This window comes from Hyla sarda, chromosome 1 (genome assembly GCF_029499605.1).
Source record: "Hyla sarda isolate aHylSar1 chromosome 1, aHylSar1.hap1, whole genome shotgun sequence".
Classification (NCBI taxonomy): Eukaryota; Metazoa; Chordata; class Amphibia; order Anura; family Hylidae; genus Hyla; species Hyla sarda.
Window position 1 is genome coordinate 111,799,188 of NC_079189.1, and position 17,959 is coordinate 111,817,146.

At 42.2% G+C, this 17,959-nt stretch overlaps 1 protein-coding gene across 4 annotated transcripts; it reads left to right on the plus strand.

Moving 5' to 3' along the window:
- The first annotated feature begins 1,672 nt into the window (after window positions 1-1,672).
- On the plus strand, window positions 1,673-17,122 carry DCTD (dCMP deaminase). 4 transcript variants are annotated; one of them, XM_056551706.1, is made up of 6 exons: window positions 1,673-1,823; window positions 5,514-5,622; window positions 7,793-7,928; window positions 12,083-12,199; window positions 15,163-15,259; window positions 16,565-17,117. In XM_056551706.1, exons 1-6 carry the CDS (start codon window positions 1,795-1,797, stop codon window positions 16,644-16,646), a joined length of 570 nt encoding a protein of 189 aa, XP_056407681.1. In that variant the 5' UTR covers window positions 1,673-1,794; the 3' UTR covers window positions 16,647-17,117. The 4 variants fall into 4 exon arrangements, with proteins under 4 accessions (XP_056407681.1, XP_056407682.1, XP_056407677.1 ...); XM_056551707.1 differs by having other exon boundaries at window positions 1,819-1,955; XM_056551702.1 differs by lacking the exon at window positions 1,673-1,823 and adding an exon at window positions 5,372-5,436.
- Window positions 17,123-17,959: the final 837 nt, after the last annotated feature.

Below are 17,959 nucleotides of genomic sequence, written 5' to 3' on the forward strand. Positions count from 1 at the left end.
GGAAGTTCCTCTACACAATGGGAGAAGGGGAAGCACGGAGCAGAGTAGCATGGGGGATGGACTTTGTCAAATAGTCTTTTTATAATGCATACACATACACGCGTGTATATATATATATATATATATATATATATATATATATATATATATACACATCCATTACATATGCTCCAGAGGAGGTTGCATAGTTATTTCCAGTCTGACCACAGTGCTCTCTGCTGACACCTCTATACGTGTCAGGAACTGTCCGGAGCAGGATAGGTTTGCTATGGGGATTTATTCCTGCTCTGGACAGTTCCTGGCATGGAAAAAAGGGGGAGCACTGTGGTCAGACAGAAAAGAACAACTCAACTTCCTGTGTAATATGCAGCAGTTGATAAGTACTGGGAGGATTAAGATTTTTTAATAGAAGTAATTTACAAATCTGTTTAACTTTCTGGAACCAGTTGATATGAATGTTTTCCCCCCACCGGAGTAGCCCTTTAAGCTGACATACAGGTTATATTACAGTTGGCTATACAAGCCTATTGTGGCAGGATCGGCCAACCATCTAATGCATATAGAGTCCTCCCAACTCTTCCACGACACAGTTGTTGGGATGAGAACAACCAGGCATGTTGAAATTTAACATACCTGATCCTGTTGTTTTTGGTTAGAAAAGCCGCAGATGAGGAGTCTGGCAATGGTTTTGTCCTTTGTGCCCAGAAAGCATGCACGCATAGCTGGAATGAACAGGCACGTGCATAGGGGATCGGGAGAGGCAGCTGATGGCTTAAAGGAAATCTGTCACCAGTGTCACCTGCACTAACCTGTCGGTACCGACAAATAGTTCAGGTGACGCTGATGACAACGGTACTCTCCGTGTCCTGTTCCGTGGCGCTAAAATTGTTCCGCGCAAAGCCGTCAATGGTGACGGCGCAGTGCCGCGCGGTCCTACCGCCAAAGTATTGTGGCGGCAGCCGCCAGACTGGCATCTCCACTCGCGGAATTCTGCGAGCGGTGATTCCGTTCATAATCCGCAGTGTGAACATACCCATTGAGCTTCATACATCCACAGCATGTCCCTAAAAGTACTACTTTGTTTGGAAATCTTGCTGTAAATAATAAATACTTAAAGAAATGAAAATAATTAACAAATTTTTGAGGAAAAAAGGAAACAAACTTGACAACACAAATAGATGCCAGGAACCTATATAGGGTATAGGACAGTGGTCTCCAAACTCTGGACTTTCAACTGTTGCAAAACTACAACTCCCAGCATGCCCGGACAGCCAACGGCTGTCCGGGCATGCTGGGAATTGTAGTTTTGCAACAGCTGAAAATCCACAGTTTGGAGACCGCTGTACTATACGCTATAACTACAACAGTCGTGTGCTGTCTGTGCATGCTGGGAGTTGTAATCCGTGCATGCTGGGAATTGTAGTTTTGCAACAGCTGGAAATCCAGTTTGGTGACCACTGTACTATACGCTATAACTACAACAGTCGTGTGCTGTCTGTGCATGCTAGGAGTTGTAATCCGTGCATGCTGGGAATTGTAGTTTTGCAACAGCTGGAAATCCAGTTTGGAGACCATTGTTCTATAAGCTACAACTATTCACATATTATGAGACAATTCTGAGGCGCATGCGCAGTCTATACACAGCAACAGGCAGAGACTTCACAGCTAAAAACGCTGCTACTTGGGGCGGAGGGGCGTGGCTCATGTCAGCCAATCAGAGTTAATGCACAGACCGGGAAGTCTATAATTGTGTGACGTCATTGCTCGCCCGCACGCTGCTTTACAGAACTGATCATGAGCGGAGGAGGTGCGGCAGCGAGCGGGTATGTGTGCGCTGTACCGGGGGTAGCGTTATTGCGTGGGACCACGTGTCACTGCCTGAGATGACGTCGCTGCTAAGCTGACAGTATAGCTCAGGATGTCACGTGCTGCCGTCAGCACTCCAGTTTGTACAGGTAGCCCCTTTACCTGCAGTGTGGCTGCGTGTCTAAGATTACGTTGCGCACACTGTATAGGGCACTGTTCAGACGTGACTGATGTGTGGTGCGGTTTCCGAATAGAATGGTACTTTCTAAAACCCCTCTCACAGGGGTGTGTATTTCATGTGATGCCTTGTGTTCTGCGTATCCACTTTGATTTTGGATACTGCGCCCCAATTTTTTTTGCGGTCCAGGCAGATGTGTAATAGATGCTCTGCAGCCTGTGTAATAGATGCTCTGCAGCCTGTGTAATAGATGCTCTGCAGCCTGTGTAATAGATGCTCTGCAGCCTGTGTAATAGATGCTCTGCAGCCTTACTGATCAGTGTCATGTTCAGAAGAATTTCTACGTGTGGCCGGGGCTTTGACTTCCATGCATTAGCACATTCCTGAAATTTGCTGCTGATTTTCTGATTGGCGACTGCTACAAATCTGCATCGTGTGAACTAGCTTTATGTTGCTGCTGTAAAGTGGCATTTTCCCGTTACAGAAAGTTGGCCAATGGTGCCTGCCCATTCCACTGCATTCTCCTCCTTGTGCTTAAAGGGGTACTTAAAGGGGTACTCCTGTGGAAAACTTTTTTTTTTTTTTTTTTTACACTGGTGCCAGAAAGTTAAAGGGGGGGGGGGGGGGGTGATTGGGGATCTATGTAGACATCCATGTCTATAGAAGTTAAACAGATTTGTAAATTTATTTCTATTAAAAAAAAATCTTAAGCCTTTCAGTACTTATGAGCTGCTGAAGTTGAGTTTTTTTGTTTTCTGTCTCTCTGATGACAATTGTCTTGGGAACTGTCCAGAGTAGAAGCAAACATCCATAGCAAACCTCTTCTACTCTGTGCAGTTCCCGAGACAAGCAGAGATGTCAGCAGAGAGCACTGTTGCCAGACAGAAAATAACTCAACTTCAGCAGCTGATGATTATTGGAAGGATTAAGATTTTTTTTTAATAGAAGTAATTTAGAAATCTGTAACTTTCTGGAGCCAGTTGATATAGAAATAACACTTTTTCCTGGAATACCCCTTTAAGTATAATAAAGCTTTCTACTTAAATTCATAATACATCCCATTGCTGCTCTGTCAATCAATGGTCGCAAGGGCCAGTGATTGGTTGGGGGTCCGGACTTGAAGCTCCCATAGATTTCCTCTTTTCTGCTTTGTTGTCTGTCATTAAATCAATGAGAACAATTTAACTATTTTAAATTTATTTTTTGTGTATCTCGCATATAAAAAAAAATGACTTGTCTAGCACCCAGCACAAGTGTTTTATTTTTATTTATTTTTATTTTTGTGTGTAAATCCCTCTCATTTTAAATGTGGCCCTGGAATAGCGTCACAAATTGCCTATTCTCCCTGCCCCCTGCTGGACACAACTGGGCATTAAAAGATGGGTGCTAAGCTTCACACTCCGTCTCCAGTGTAATGTGTTTCTATGGTGCTGGAGATGGGTGCTAAAGAGACAGATTAGGGGGTTTATGGGTGGTAAAGGTATTTTGGCACTAAATTTATAATAGATGATTCAGAAAAAATGATTGCCTCATGCACTATAGTCATAACTAATACCCTAAAGCAGTGTTTCTCAACCAGTGTGCCTCCAGCTGTTGCAAAACTACAACTCACAGCATGCCCGGACAGCCAAAGGCTGTCCGGGCATGCTGGGAGTTGTAGTTTTGCACCAGCAAAGTGCTCACCATTTGGAGACCTTGGCCTTAGAGTATTTAAAGGGGTTATCCAGGAAAAAATTTTATTTTTTATTTTTTATTATGTATCAACTGGCTCCAGAAAGTTAAACAGATTTGTAAATTACTTCTATTAAAAAAAATCTTAATCCTTTCAGTACTTAGGAGCTGCTGAAGTTTGAGTTGTTCTTTTCTGTCTAAGTGCTTTCTGATGACACCTGTCTCGGGAACCACCCAGTTTAGAAGAGAATCCCCATAGCAAACCTCTTCTACTCTGTGCAGTTCCCGAGACAAGCAGAGATGTCGGCAGAGAGCACTGTTGCCAGACAGAAGACAACAACTCAACTTCAGCAGCTGATAATTATTGAAAGGATTAAGATTGTTTAATAGAAGTAGTTTACATATTGAAAAAAAGTTTTCCCTGGATTACCCCTTTAATATGATGGCATTAATAACAAAGTAACTTTACTATATGTCTTTGAAAGTTAAATGAGCACTGTCACCAATTTTTATTTTTTTTGATATGTTGTAGTACTTATGTACTGCAACATATCTCTATTATACTTTTCATTATTTTTTTTTTCCCATTAAAATGGTTTAATTTACATTTAAAAAAACGGCCACTAGGGCTCTCCCTCCTAGTGGCTGTCTGCAGGCTGGCGTGACGTCACGCTTGAATTCGGACCAAATTCAGTCAGGCTGTGCGCGCTCCCTGCCTGTCAATCAGACAGGTGGGAGCGAGCGCTTTGAAGGAAGAGGATGCGCGCAGGCTTCCTGTCCTCGCACGCCGGCCCTGGCTCCCAGGGACAGGTAAAATATGCGCAGCTGCTGTGACTGTTCTTTTGCCGAGAAAGGGGGGGGGGGGGGGGTTAGAGAGTGGGTTGAGCGGCGGGGCAGGGGGGTTGCGAGCTGCGCAGCGAGATGTGCGGCCATCACAGATATGGTGTTCACCTAACCTATACAGTATGCCTCCAGCGGTTTCCTCACTACAACTCCCAGCATGCCTTGACAGCCAATAGATGTCAGGGCAAGCTAGGAGTTGTAGTGGGGAAACAGCTGGAGGTACACTGAATAGGTGAAGGGGCGGAAGTGTGCCCCCCCCAGCAGGCATCAGTGATATTGTGCCTGCTGGGGAAGTCTGCCTGGTAGACAAAAAGGCACACTACCAGGCAGACAAAAAGGCATTTTTAATATGTTAGGGGTAGATGGGCAATAGGCAGGGACAGCAAAAAAAAGATGGTGGGAGCTACCCTTTAAATGACGCTAATATCTGCAATATAATGGCGGCTATGGCATGGGGATAAGGATTAGAATACCATAGGGTCCTCTTTGGTGGCCGCTGCACATACTTTTCTACATAAACCAGAACCCTCGTCCTGATGTGTCCACACGGTGCAGACAGATCCCGAATGTAATTCTACTAGACGTCATGGCTGTGATTGCTTTATCTAGTAGCTATTATTGGAGATTTGTGTCTAAAAAATGCACAAAACTCCTAATAGTCCCAGTTTCCGGCTTTGAGCGTGTAAACTCTGTTGTAAGTGAAGAAATGTGAAACTTGACAGCCATAGCGGCAGAATGCCCGCTGAGAGGATCATTAAAATCTTCTAGTAAAGCTGCAACATACGTAGTGTATTTATTTTATTTTTTAAGCATTTTACCCAGAATCCCTCCCTGCATAGATTATGTAAATACGTTCATTAGTGCTATTTACCATTGCTCTGGGATCTAATGAATGGAGCATCATGGGAGCCACAGCCCGACCTGCAAGTAATTGACAGGTATCAATATTCACATTGTTTACTATGGTTATTTTTAAGGTTCATCGCACTCTCCCAATTTGCATTTTGCTTTCTAGGCAACCCGTTGAAGCGGTGTGTAAGCGGGAGGATTACTTAGAATGGTGTGAATATTTTATGGCGGTTGCCTTTTTATCAGCTCAGAGAAGTAAAGATCCAAGTTCCCAAGTAAGTACACTGCATTGATTACCTCACGTAATGACAGTAAATAACGCGGGGCGTCCCTTCCCTCGTAGTTAATAGCATTGTGTAAATTGCGTCTAGAACGCTTTCAGGGGAATTATTAAATTGGTCTCTTGTGTCTGGTGTGAACGGAAATCCTATATGCGGTGCTTGCAGAACTTTTCAGAGACTTTGGAAAGTAGGACTAGACTACTATACATGTATATTGTGCATATTGTAGTTTTTATCTTATTGGTTGGCTTCTAATGTGAATTTTGAATTTTCAGGGACAAGCAGGAAAACATAGCCCACTGTACACAATGAGTTATGATTGAAGAGTCTGTCAGCAGTGCTGAGCCATAAAACAGCTGGCTGCGCTATACAGAGGTTTGGGAGGGGAGTGTAGTCGTACCTTGTCTTAGTTATCCTGTGTACATGAAAGGGAAAGTGTTGTGATGTTCTGGTGGCTTCTGTGACCAGTATCTAGGTGAGCTTTTGTTTGGAGAGCTTTCTTGGCCCCTTTTTGATGGCTTTAGTTGTCTCCTAGAGATGATGCTGAGAGGAGGGTCTTGGAAAGCTCTTAAAGGGATACTGTAGGTATGAGAAACATATCCCTTATCCACAAGTAGGATAAGTTTCTGATCTCCAGAACAGGGCCTCAACTCTTACCACAGCCCCCTCCTTGTAAGAACTGGTCTCTGCAGTGACAGTCCGTTCAGCCAGTCACCAGCTGAGGCAGGACGCTACTGTGATCGGCGATTGACCGCGCTGCCCGTCACTGCCATGACCAGTTCTTTTCTGATAGGTGGGGGCTGGAGTGCTCAGAGCTAAGAGGTGGGCTCCCTTCTGGTAATTGCCGGAGGTCCGAGCGGTCAGACCCCAACATGATCAGATGCTCATTATCCCGTGCTGATTTAGAGGCTCAAGATGGCTCGAAATTCCCATTAAAGTGCACCTGTCAGCAGGAAAACGGGGTTCTGTAAATAAGCCCATGGCTAGAGAGCTAGTTATCAGGATTCTGGGCATAACTTTTTCATTCCATTAGTCTTCTCCATCAGTGTGTCTTCATCTGAGAGAAGGGGGTTTTCTTCACCAGAGACATTTTCGGTCATCCACCACAGTGGTTTTCCTTGGTCTTCGGGCTCTTTTGGTGTTGCTGAGCTCACCAGTGTGTTCTTTCTTTTTAAAGGGGTACTCCGCCCCCAGACATCTTATCTCCTATCCAAAGGATAGGGGATAAGATGTCAGATCGCCGCGGTCCCGCTGCTGGGGATCCCCGGGATCCCCGCTGCGTCACCGCGCTATCATTACAGAACAGAGCGAGTTCGTGACGAGGAGAGCCGTGACGTAACATGCTCCGGCCCATGTATTGCCCGTCATTACGTGCAGAGCGAACTCGGGGCTCCCCAGCAGCGGGACCGCAGCGATCTGACATCTTATCCCCTATCCTTTGGATAGGGGATAAGATGTCTAGGGGCGGAGTACCCCTTTAAGGCTGTTCCAAACATTTGTTTTGGCCACGCCTAATGTTTTGACTATGTCGATGACTTTTTTTTTTTTTTCAGCCTAATGATGGCTTGCTTCACTGATAGTGACAGCTCTTCGGATCTCATCATGAGAGTTGACAGCAACAGATTTCAAATGCAAATAGCACACTTGAAATGAACTCTGGACCTTTTATCTGCTCATTGTAATTGGGATAATGAGGGAATAACACACACCTGGTCATGGAACAGCTGAGAAGCCAATTGTCCCATACTCTTGGTCTCTTAACAAGTAGGAGACACACATGCAAACTGTTGTAATTCCTACAGCGTTCACCTGATTTGGATGTAAATACCCTCAAATTAAAGCTGCCAGTCTGCAGTTAAAGCAAATCTTATTTGTTTCATTTCAAATCCATTTTGGTGGTGTATAGAGCTAAAAATTGTAGAATTGTCTATGTCCCAGTATTTATGGATCTGACTGTATATATTGATGGCAAACAATTGGTTTGAATATATATATATATATATATATATATATATATATATATATATATATATATATATATATATATAATAATATGACACAAATTGTGACTGTCAGTGAGGAGTTTAGGAGTTCTGCTTTAAAATGATCAGCTGGTCCCACAATTTTTAGTAATATTTATGGATCTCGTCCTCTTCCATTTCAGGTCGGAGCTTGCATTGTAAATGAAGAGAACAAGATAGTTGGTATTGGGTATAATGGAATGCCTAATGGCTGTCATGATGATGCCCTTCCATGGGCTAGAACAGCAGATGATAGACTTAACACCAAATATCCATATGGTATGTATACAGTAGGGACACTGCCAACATTTATCCGCGCGATAAAGCATTATATGATGTCACATTTCCAAAATATCACACACAATTCTTAATACATTCTCGGGCATTTTCATTAACGCAAACCTAACCAGTTGTAGTCTGCAATCCTTGTGTACAAGGGTACTTAATTATTTAGGTCCAGGCTACTAGTGCTTTCAGAACTTTTCTTCTACTGAATTGTCGGTAGGTGATCTTAAAGGGGTACTCCGGTGGAAAACTTTATTTTTTTTTTTTAAATGAACTGGTGCCAGAAAGTTACAGATTTGCAAATTACTTCTATTTAAAAATCTTAATCCTTTCAGTACTTATTAGCAGCTGTATGCTACCGAGGAAATTCTTTTCTTTTTGAATTTCTTTATTTATTTTTTCTTGTCCACAGTGCTCTCTGCTGACACCTCTGTTTGTGTCAGTAACTGTCCAGAGCAACATTGGTTTGCTATGGGGATTTTCTCCTGCTATGGGGCAGTTCCTGATACAGGCGTCGGGTGTCAGCAGAGAGCACTGTGGAGAAGACAAAAAATAATTAAAAAAAGAAAATAATTTCCTCTGTAGCATATAGCTGCTAACAAGTACTGGAAGGTTAAAGATTTTTTGATATTTTTATTAATTTTTTTTTTAAAGTAATTTACAAATCTGTTTAACTTTCTGGCACCAGTTGATTTAAAAAAAAAAAAAAAAAAAAAAATTCCACTGGAGTACCCCTTTACAAACGTGTGTGTGTGTGTGCGTGCGTGTATATATTTGTAAAGGGGTACTCCAGTGGAATTTATATATATATATATATATATATATATATATATATATATATATATATATATATATATAATATGGCCTAGGTCGGGGGCTTTTTTTAAATTTAATTTATAAAAAAAATTTTGCACGTAAACACTGGTTTTCCTGTACACCCCAGTGGAACCCATTATAGATCAATGGGGGTCTGTCAGGTAATAATTCCAACATATCCTTGTGGCTTTGATTTCTAAGTAGCCACAATGCAAATGAAAACACAGCCCGCAGTCTCCGTTTGTGTGCATTGTTATATCCGATAAAGTTACTTTGCTTTTCGTTTTTTCCTTAATTTTATTTTTCCTTTTACAAATTGTATATATCTTAAAATCTCAGCAATATTCAGTGAGGAGGGGGGGGGAACTACTTGGCCTTTTCAAATAAGCGGTTATCATTTATTCTGCCTCCAAATTGCTGAAAAAGAATTTGTGTTGAAGAAAAAAATAAGCTTGGACGTGGTGATCTAATATTTCACTCAGAACCCAGCTGTGGCGTCTTATGAATGTGTTGTGTTAGAAGGAATGGATATTGCGACTTTCCTGCTTCAGTATATATATTTTTATTTCTGGATCTCCTTTATATGTTAAATTGCGTTTGTCAGAGGGAATTGGTCACAAAGGCTTTGGGAACATAATGAAATGTCCTCTGCATAAGTTGATGAGCACCGCAGCGCTTGTAGAACAAAAACAGATGATGCCTCTAGGTCTTGGGAGCTTTGAAGGCAATCTTTCATTAGAATTGTATATGAGTGGAGGAAATGTTCTGGTGTCACAGCTGTCTTGATCACATGTAACATAGATACACATTGATGCGGAGTTCTTCCCATTTCCAGAATACCAATGGTCTCTTTACAATTGTTCCACGTTGTTAGGCCTGTTACCATGTAAGATGTGAGGTCGGAATTTCCGAGTGGGAATTCTGTCAATGGGAATCCAGTGCACAGAGAAGTTCAGTGCTGGCAATGTCCACTGGGCGAGTATTCCGTAGTGTGAATCCAGCCCAAGGGTACGCTCACACGCGTCTAACTAGCAGCGGGTTTCCCGCGGCAAGTTATGCTACAGTAGTGTTTCCCAATTGGCTGTCTCCAGCTGTTGCAAAACTTCAACTCCCAGGATGCCCAGACAGCCAAAGGCTGTCTGGGCATCCTGGGAGTTGTAGTTTTGCAACAGCTGGAGACACAGTTTGAAAAAACTCTGCACTACAGATTTGTGGCAAGATCCTTGGTGGGAAAAAATTCACAACAGCTGAGCACACCCTTTTGTGGTCCTAAGCCAAATATTGCATAGTAGTTAGATTCTAATAGAATAGTACATTGTGCCACTCCTTGCTGGCATGCAACAGAAAACGGACATAAAAGAACTACTGGAGATATACCGTATTTATCAGCGTATAACACGCACTCTCATTTTTCCTAGGAAATTTTCATAAAAAATAAATGATTTGGAAGGCCTAAAGTTAATGCCACATCATTTCTCCCTACTCTGATCCCCCTGTGCTACATCATTCCCTTCCCCTCTGATCCCGTCTTTGCCACATTTTCCCCCTCCGTTTGCTCTCTCCTGTCTATCTGCTCCCCGTGCCATCTTTCTCCTGTCCATCTGCTCCCCGTGACATCTTTCTCCTGTCCATCTGCTCCCCGTGCCATCTTTCTCCTGTCCATCTGCTCCCCGTGCCATCTTTCTCCTGTCCATCTGCTCCCCGTGCCATCTTTCTCCTGTCCATCTGCTCCCCGTGCCATCTTTCTCCTGTCCATCTGCTCCCCGTGCCATCTTTCTCCTGTCCATCTGCTCCCCGTGCCATCTTTCTCCTGTCCATCTGCTCCCCGTGCCATCTTTCTCCTGTCCATCTGCTCCCCGTGCCATCTTTCTCCTGTCCATCTGCTCCCCGTGCCATCTTTCTCCTGTCCATCTGCTCCCCGTGCCATCTTTCTCCTGTCCATCTGCTCCCCGTGCCATCTTTCTCCTGTCCATCTGCTCCCCGTGCCATCTTTCTCCTGTCCATCTGCTCCCCGTGCCATCTTTCTCCTGTCCATCTGCTCCCCGTGCCATCTTTCTCCTGTCCATCTGCTCCCCGTGCCATCTTTCTCCTGTCCATCTGCTCCCCGTGCCATCTTTCTCCTGTCTTTCTGATCCCTCTCCGTGCCATCTTTCTCCTTTCTTTCTGATCCCCCTCCGTGCCATCTTTCTCCTTTCTTTCTGATCCCCCCCCTGTGCCATCTTTCTCCTGTCTTTCTGATCCCCCCCGTGCCATCTTTCTCCTTTCTTTCTGATCCCCCCCCCGTGCCATCTTTCTCCTGTCTTTCTGATCCCCCCCGTGCCATCTTTCTCCTGTCTTTCTGATCCCCCCCCTGTGCCATCTTTCTCCTGTCTTTCTGATCCCCCCTGTGCCATCTTTCTCCTGTCTTTCTGATCCCCCCCCTGTGCCATCTTTCTCCTGTCTTTCTGATCCCCCCCCTGTGCCATCTTTCTCCTGTTTTTATCCTCCCGTGCCATATATCCCCTCTCCGTCTGCTCCCCCGTGCCATATATCCCCTCTCCGTCTGCTCCCCCGTGCCATATATCCCCTCTCCGTCTGCTCCCCCGTGCCATATATCCCCTCTCCGTCTGCTCCCCCGTGCCATATATCCCCTCCTCTGTCTGCTCCCCCGTGCCATATATTTCCTCCTCTGTCTGCCCATACATATTGCTATATCTCCTGATCCCACGATGCACATTAATGTTAGGCCCGACCAAGAATAGAGTGTTAAATGGGTTGCCAACCTAAAGCTTTATCCCCTTATCCAAAGGACTCTAGCATCTCCAGCGCTCCTATAGAAATGAATGAATGAAGTGCTGCCTGCAGCTCCAGGATGCGTGGAGAGCCTGGTTCCCGTTCTACAGATTGTGCAGAGTCCCTACAGTCTTCTATCCATAGGATCTTCCTGCTCAGCGCCCCACTCTTATCATGCACGGAGCAGTTTCTCCTCCGTGCAAGTAGACTATTGACCCTGCACAAAGCATTGGTCAATGCGCCCACTCCATGTATCACTATGGGAGAGCCGGAGATGTATGAAAGCTGTATCTCTGGCTCTCCCATAGAGATGCATGGAGGGGGTGTGTTGGCCACCGCTTTGTGCTGTGGTTGACACAGCTCCGTTCATGGCAGAGAGCAGGGCACCAGGCAGGAGATCCAGGGGAGTCCTAGCTGTCGGACCCCCTGAGCAGATACTTATTCCATATCTTTTAGATGGGGTATAAATTGTCCTACACCACAGTACTCCTCATAATACATAAAATGCTGCCTTTTTGTTTTTCTTAACTTTATTTTTTTCTGGCTTTTTTTTTTTTTAGTTTGTCATGCAGAATTAAATGCCATTATGAACAAAAACTCTGCCGATGTTAAAGGCTGTGTCATGTACGTAGCTCTTTTCCCATGTAATGAATGTGCTAAGCTGATCATTCAAGCAGGTACGTGAATTCTAAATGGGTATGTTTAATTTAATTTGGTTTTATTAAATTGTACATATCCCAGTGACTGTGTAGCTTATTTTACAAGAGACAATTGCTGCTTTACATGATGCAGTAGAACTGGTGAGAACCTGTTCTTATGTGGGGAAAAAAGCTTAGTCCTGTCCTAACAAAAAGGTATTCCGGATAGATAGAAGGCCCTTACACTGCGCACGCAGGAGCAGGATGTCAGCTGTAATACACCTTTCTTCTTGGTTGCTTACAAACTAGGAATGATGGGGGTTTGTATTTTACGGGAACAAACTCCAAAACACAGAAAATAGGTTAGCACATTTATGGTCGCCCGCTCGCACATCTCCTGCCATTGCAGTAAGGACATGCTGGAGGTTGTAGTTGTGCGGCTCGGGCAGGAGATGTGCAGATGAGTGACAAGCTTGTCACCTGCCCCGCTGCACGACTACAACTCTTAGCTGCCTTCACAGTAAGGACATGCTGGGAGTTGTAGTCGTGCAGCAGGGGCAGGTGACAAGCTTGTCAACTGCCCATGCTGCAGGACTAAAACTCCCAGCATGTCCTTATTGTTTGTGCATGCTGGGAGTTGTAGTCCTGCGGCGTGGGCGGGTGACAAGGAAGCCAGGGAAGCGGGCGGCTTGTGCTCCGCTTCCCAGCGGAGAAAATGAAGTTACGCCACTGTAACTTTATATTTCCCTCTGGCAGCTGTGATTGACCAGGAGGTCTAGACCAATCACAGGTCTGCCCAGGAAATGTGCTGTAATTTCATATTCCGGCCAGCTCCGCTCCCCAGCCAGCTAACCACATCTATCACCTGGCTGCTAGCTGTTGTAACTATAACTCCCAGCATGTCCTCTCTGTAAGTGCATGCTGGGAATTGTAGTCCTGTAAAAGCTAGCGGGTGAGTGATAGATGCGGGCAGGTGGCCAGGGAGTGGAGCTGTGCAAAAAGTCGCAACTCTTTGTGCAGCTCGGCTACCTGGCCTCCCGCCCACATCTACCGCCCGCTTGCTAGCTTTTACAGGACTACAACTCCCAGCATGCACTTACATAGAGGACATGTTAAGAGTTGTAGTCCCAACAGCTTGCTGGCGGTTGGTAGATGTGAGCGGGTGCCGGGGAGCGGAGGTGCGCAAAATCGCACAAAGCTGCAACTGCAACTTTTTTTGTGCAACTTTTTGAAAATTCTGTCAAAAGCAAGTTTGTAAGCTAGGTCTGACCTGGCTTGCACTTACGACTTTTTGAAGGGGTTTGTGACCTTTATTTGCTTATGTGCGACTTTCGCACTTGATAAATTCCCAACCACTGCAAAGGGAAAACTGAAAATTGCTTAGGTAGGGCTGACCGGTATATTTTGCTTATCCACAAAAGTCGCACAAAAAGATGCTTAGGTGCATGTGTGACTTTGGTAAGCCAAAACCCTCTAAATCCCTTGATAAATCTCCTTCTAGATTGTAAAATCATTAAAATTGTGGAAAGTTCATTGTAATGACAGTTTCAATAATAACCTTGTCTTTTGTTTTTAGACTATGATATAGATTGAAAAATGTAATAGAAATTAACTGTGTAGTATCTTTTTTTTTTTTTTTTTTTTTTTAAACTCTTGGTCTGGAACACGTTTATAGTGTTAACCCTTTTGCTATCAACCTTTTGGAAGGTATTTCAGTCAAACCAAGATTTTAGATAACATTAAGACTGATTTATGCATAAAACATGCATAAATATTGGCAGAATCTACCTGTTCCTAATGTATAGGAGACAGCCAAAGCATCCCCCTGAAAATTCCATCATCAGTGGATGCTGAAGGAGGAAAGATGTTCTGCAGCGGCGCTGCCTTCCAGAGAGCTATTTCAGTTCGTCCGGTTTATTAAAAGTATTCACATTTATTTGTGCACACAAGAGCAGACCAGCAAGACGCGTTTCGGGGTTAGGTTACTCCTTTCTCAATTGCAGATTAACTTTTTAATCTACTATTGAGAAAGGGGCAACCTAACCCCGAAATGCGTCTTGCTTGTCTGTTATATGTATGCACAAATAAATGTGAATACTTTTAATAAATCGGACTGGAACTGAAATCTATCTCTGAAAGGCAGTGCCGCTGCAGATTCTTTTCTTCTTCAGCAACTACAATTCCTGCCGACCTCTACCCGATTGTTCCGGCCAAGTTCCCGCAGGCTGCAGCCCGAGATCTCTCATCTGACCCCACATGGAGGGGTGACATGCTTTTTTCAAGACTCTCCCCAGGTGAGCGCACATCACACGGGGCCGTGTGGAGATTATACCCACGGAATCACACAAGGCGTTGTCCTCTCCTTTGTCTTTTTTATTTTTCTTCTAACCTTAAAAATACTATATATATATATATATATATATATATATATATATATATATATATATATATATATATATATATATATATATATATATATATATATATATATATATATATATATATATATATATATATATATATATATATATATATATATATATATATTGAAAAAAAAGAAAGATAGCCGGCACAACAGCCTAATACACGGGTGCACACTGCCATGGCATTAGAGTATACAAAAAAAGAGGATTGCAGCAGCACACATTGGTCAAAAAAATTGAGATCAAAAATTTTGATCAAAACGTGTCCCCCATCCACCACGGGGAGGTGGCCTCATTTAGGATGGGAACCTAGCACAAATGGAGTTTTAAATGGATCCAGCATGTCACCCAGTCAGAGGCTATATGCCCAGCAGAGGTGAGTGGATAGTTGAGTGTTAGGCTCAGAATTTGTGCTAGGTTCCCATCCTAAATGAGGCCACCTCCCCGTGGTGGATGGGGGACACGTTTTGATCAAAAAGTGCGCTAAGAGCCTCAATTTTTTTGACCAATGTGTGCTGCTGCAATCCTCTTTTTTTGTATGTATATATATATTATATATATTTATTTTTTTAAATATAGGTATTAAAGAGGTAATATACATGTCAGACAAGTATCATGACACACCGGAAATGAAAGCTGCAAGGAGAATGTTTGACCTAACTGGAACCAAATACACGTAAGGCAAAATTGTGTTTTATATGCTTTTGAATGTAAAATCTCTGCTTATACCTAGATTCACAAAGGTTTTAGGCTGGTAACTAGAGATGAGCGAACTTACAGTAAATTCGATTCGTCACAAACTTCTCGGCTCGGCAGTTGATGCCTTATCCTGCATAAATTAGTTCAGCTTTCAGGTGCTCCGGTGGGCTGGAAAAGGTGGATACAGTCCTAGGAAAGATTCTCCTAGGACTTTATCCACCTTTTCCAGCCCACGGGAGCACCTGAAAGCTGAACTAATTTATGCAGGATAAGGCATCAACTGCCGAGCCGAGAAGTTCGTGATGAATCGAATTTACTGTAAGTTCGCTCATCTCTACTGGTAACTTGTCAGACATAAGATCAATATATAGAAATGCATTTTTTATGCTTTTTTATTTTTAATTTTTTCTTATAGCTTTAGCAAACGGAGATGTGTGGAAATGTAGCCTTAGGCCATGTTCACACGGCGGAATTCCACCAAAATTTTCTGCCCATTGATTTCAATGGGATTGCGCAGTCCCAATCAGACAGCGAAATTTCCACAGCAGGCATTCCACATTGGAAATTCCGTGTTCAGCAAAAATAAGACCAGTCTTGTACTTTGCAGAATAACATTGAATCCCAGTCTTATACTTTGCAGAACCTTGTGACATCCTATCCAAGAAGACTTATGTCAATGTAATATTTCACTTTTTCCTTTTTAATTCAGTAAAAATTTCTAAAATTCTGTTTTCACATTCTCACTATTGGATGTTGAGCGCAGATTAATGGGGAAACAGCACAAAGCTGCAAAATCTGAAAACGGGGGATTGGGATTTGGAGATTTTCTGAATGCATTGCATATATTAAACAACTGTTGGTGTTTCCCCTAATAAGGAAGGCGAACATTATCTTTAACACAAGTATATACTTAATTTAGAAACTTAACTTCAGCAAAGAGAATTAGGAAGGGACAGCACATTTTATACAAAGGGGAAAAAAACCTTTAGCAATGAAACCAACTCCTGGAGCTCAGTTGTTAGAAATGTTTTATTTTTCTGATAATTTATGATCTCCGTTAGCTGAAAAACACACAGCCTCAGCAACCCCATGTGTCTTTTTGTTTCAGTCTATCCCTTCTAAGGATTCTCTCTGCATGGGGCACTATAATTGGCTTCTCTAGAGAGCATGAAGTCTAAGCAATGTTCTTCCCCCCCCCCCCCCCCCCATCCATCCGCTTCATATGTTACTGATGGAAAACAAGTTTCAGCACATAACTAACCTGTATATTTTGTTTTTTAAGGAAATTTGTACCCAAGCGGAAAAGTATAGTCATTGACTTTGATTCAATCAATAAAACCAAGCCGAGTCCACCAGTATTGTGAAGACTTGACGACTGCCTTATCATCCATCTTGGCTTTGTAAACGTCATCTGCTTCAGTAATCGAGAAGTTAGACCCTTTTTTACTTTTTTCTCTGTAGCGTCTTTTGAGACTTTAAAAGGCAGCAAATGCAAAGTAATTCCTTTTTATAATGTGCTCAAGAAATGTCTTTAAAGCCCAGTAAACACAAATACTCGGCTATGGTTACTCTCCTGTACCTGCACACCTAGAGAGGGGGCTAAAGGATTTCTGTTACCTGTTGCCTTTCTATCAATATTTTAACAATAAGTGGCACCTCTCCAGTAGAAGTATATACTGTTTTTATGTTTTATTGTTTCTTAGTTTCTAGGGAATAGATGTCTGTGTTTTATAAGCCTGGCTGTGTAAAATATTTTAACTCGCATGATCTCTGTTCCCGGCAATAAACTTTTGCTTTTTTTTTTAAATAGTGTGTGTGTATATATATAATGTGTGTGTGTGTGTGTGTGTGTGTATATATATATATGTGTATATATATGTGTATATATATATGTGTATGTATGTATGTATGTGTATGTGTATGTATGTATGTGTATGTATGTATGTGTATGTATGTATGTGTATATATGTATGTATGTATATGTATGTATGTATATGTATGTATGTATATGTATGTGTATATATGTATGTATGTGTATATATGTATGTATGTGTATATATGTATGTATGTGTATATATGTATGTATGTGTATATATGTATGTATGTGTATATATGTATATGTATGTATGTATGTATATATATGTATGTATGTATATATATATGTATGTGTATGTGTGTATATATGTGTGTAAATATGTGTGTATATGTGTGTATATGTGTATATATGTGTGTATATGTGTATATATGTGTATATATGTGTATATATGTGTATATATATATATATATATATATATATATATATATATATATATATATATATATATATATATATATATAAAAATTATAATATTTTATTAAGCCGGGAAGAACATGAAGCACCTGGGAAAGACTAACTGCACTGTCTTTAGAATATGATATAGATTGAAAAAATGTAATTGGAATGAACTGTGTAGTATCTTTTAAACTCTTAGTCTGGAATACATTTATAGTGTTAACCCTTTTGCTATCAACCTTTTTGGAAGGTGTTTTGGTCAAACAAAGATTTTAGATAACAATAAAACTGATTTATGCATAAATATTGGCAGACTCTACCTGTTCCTAATGTATAGGAGACAGCCAAAATGTCTCTCTGAAAATTGTCATCAGTGGATGTAAGGATTGATCATAGAAGTCAGTG

Coding starts and splice junctions, on each gene's coding strand:
- DCTD (XM_056551702.1), top strand. CDS start 5,387: ATGAATGGAGCATCATGGGAGCCACAGCCCGACCTGCAAGTAATTGAC. Junction 5,437..5,513: donor GACCTGCAAGTAATTGACAG/GTATCAATATTC, acceptor TTTGCTTTCTAG/GCAACCCGTTGAAGCGGTGT. Junction 7,929..12,082: donor TAACACCAAATATCCATATG/GTATGTATACAG, acceptor TTTTTTTTTTAG/TTTGTCATGCAGAATTAAAT.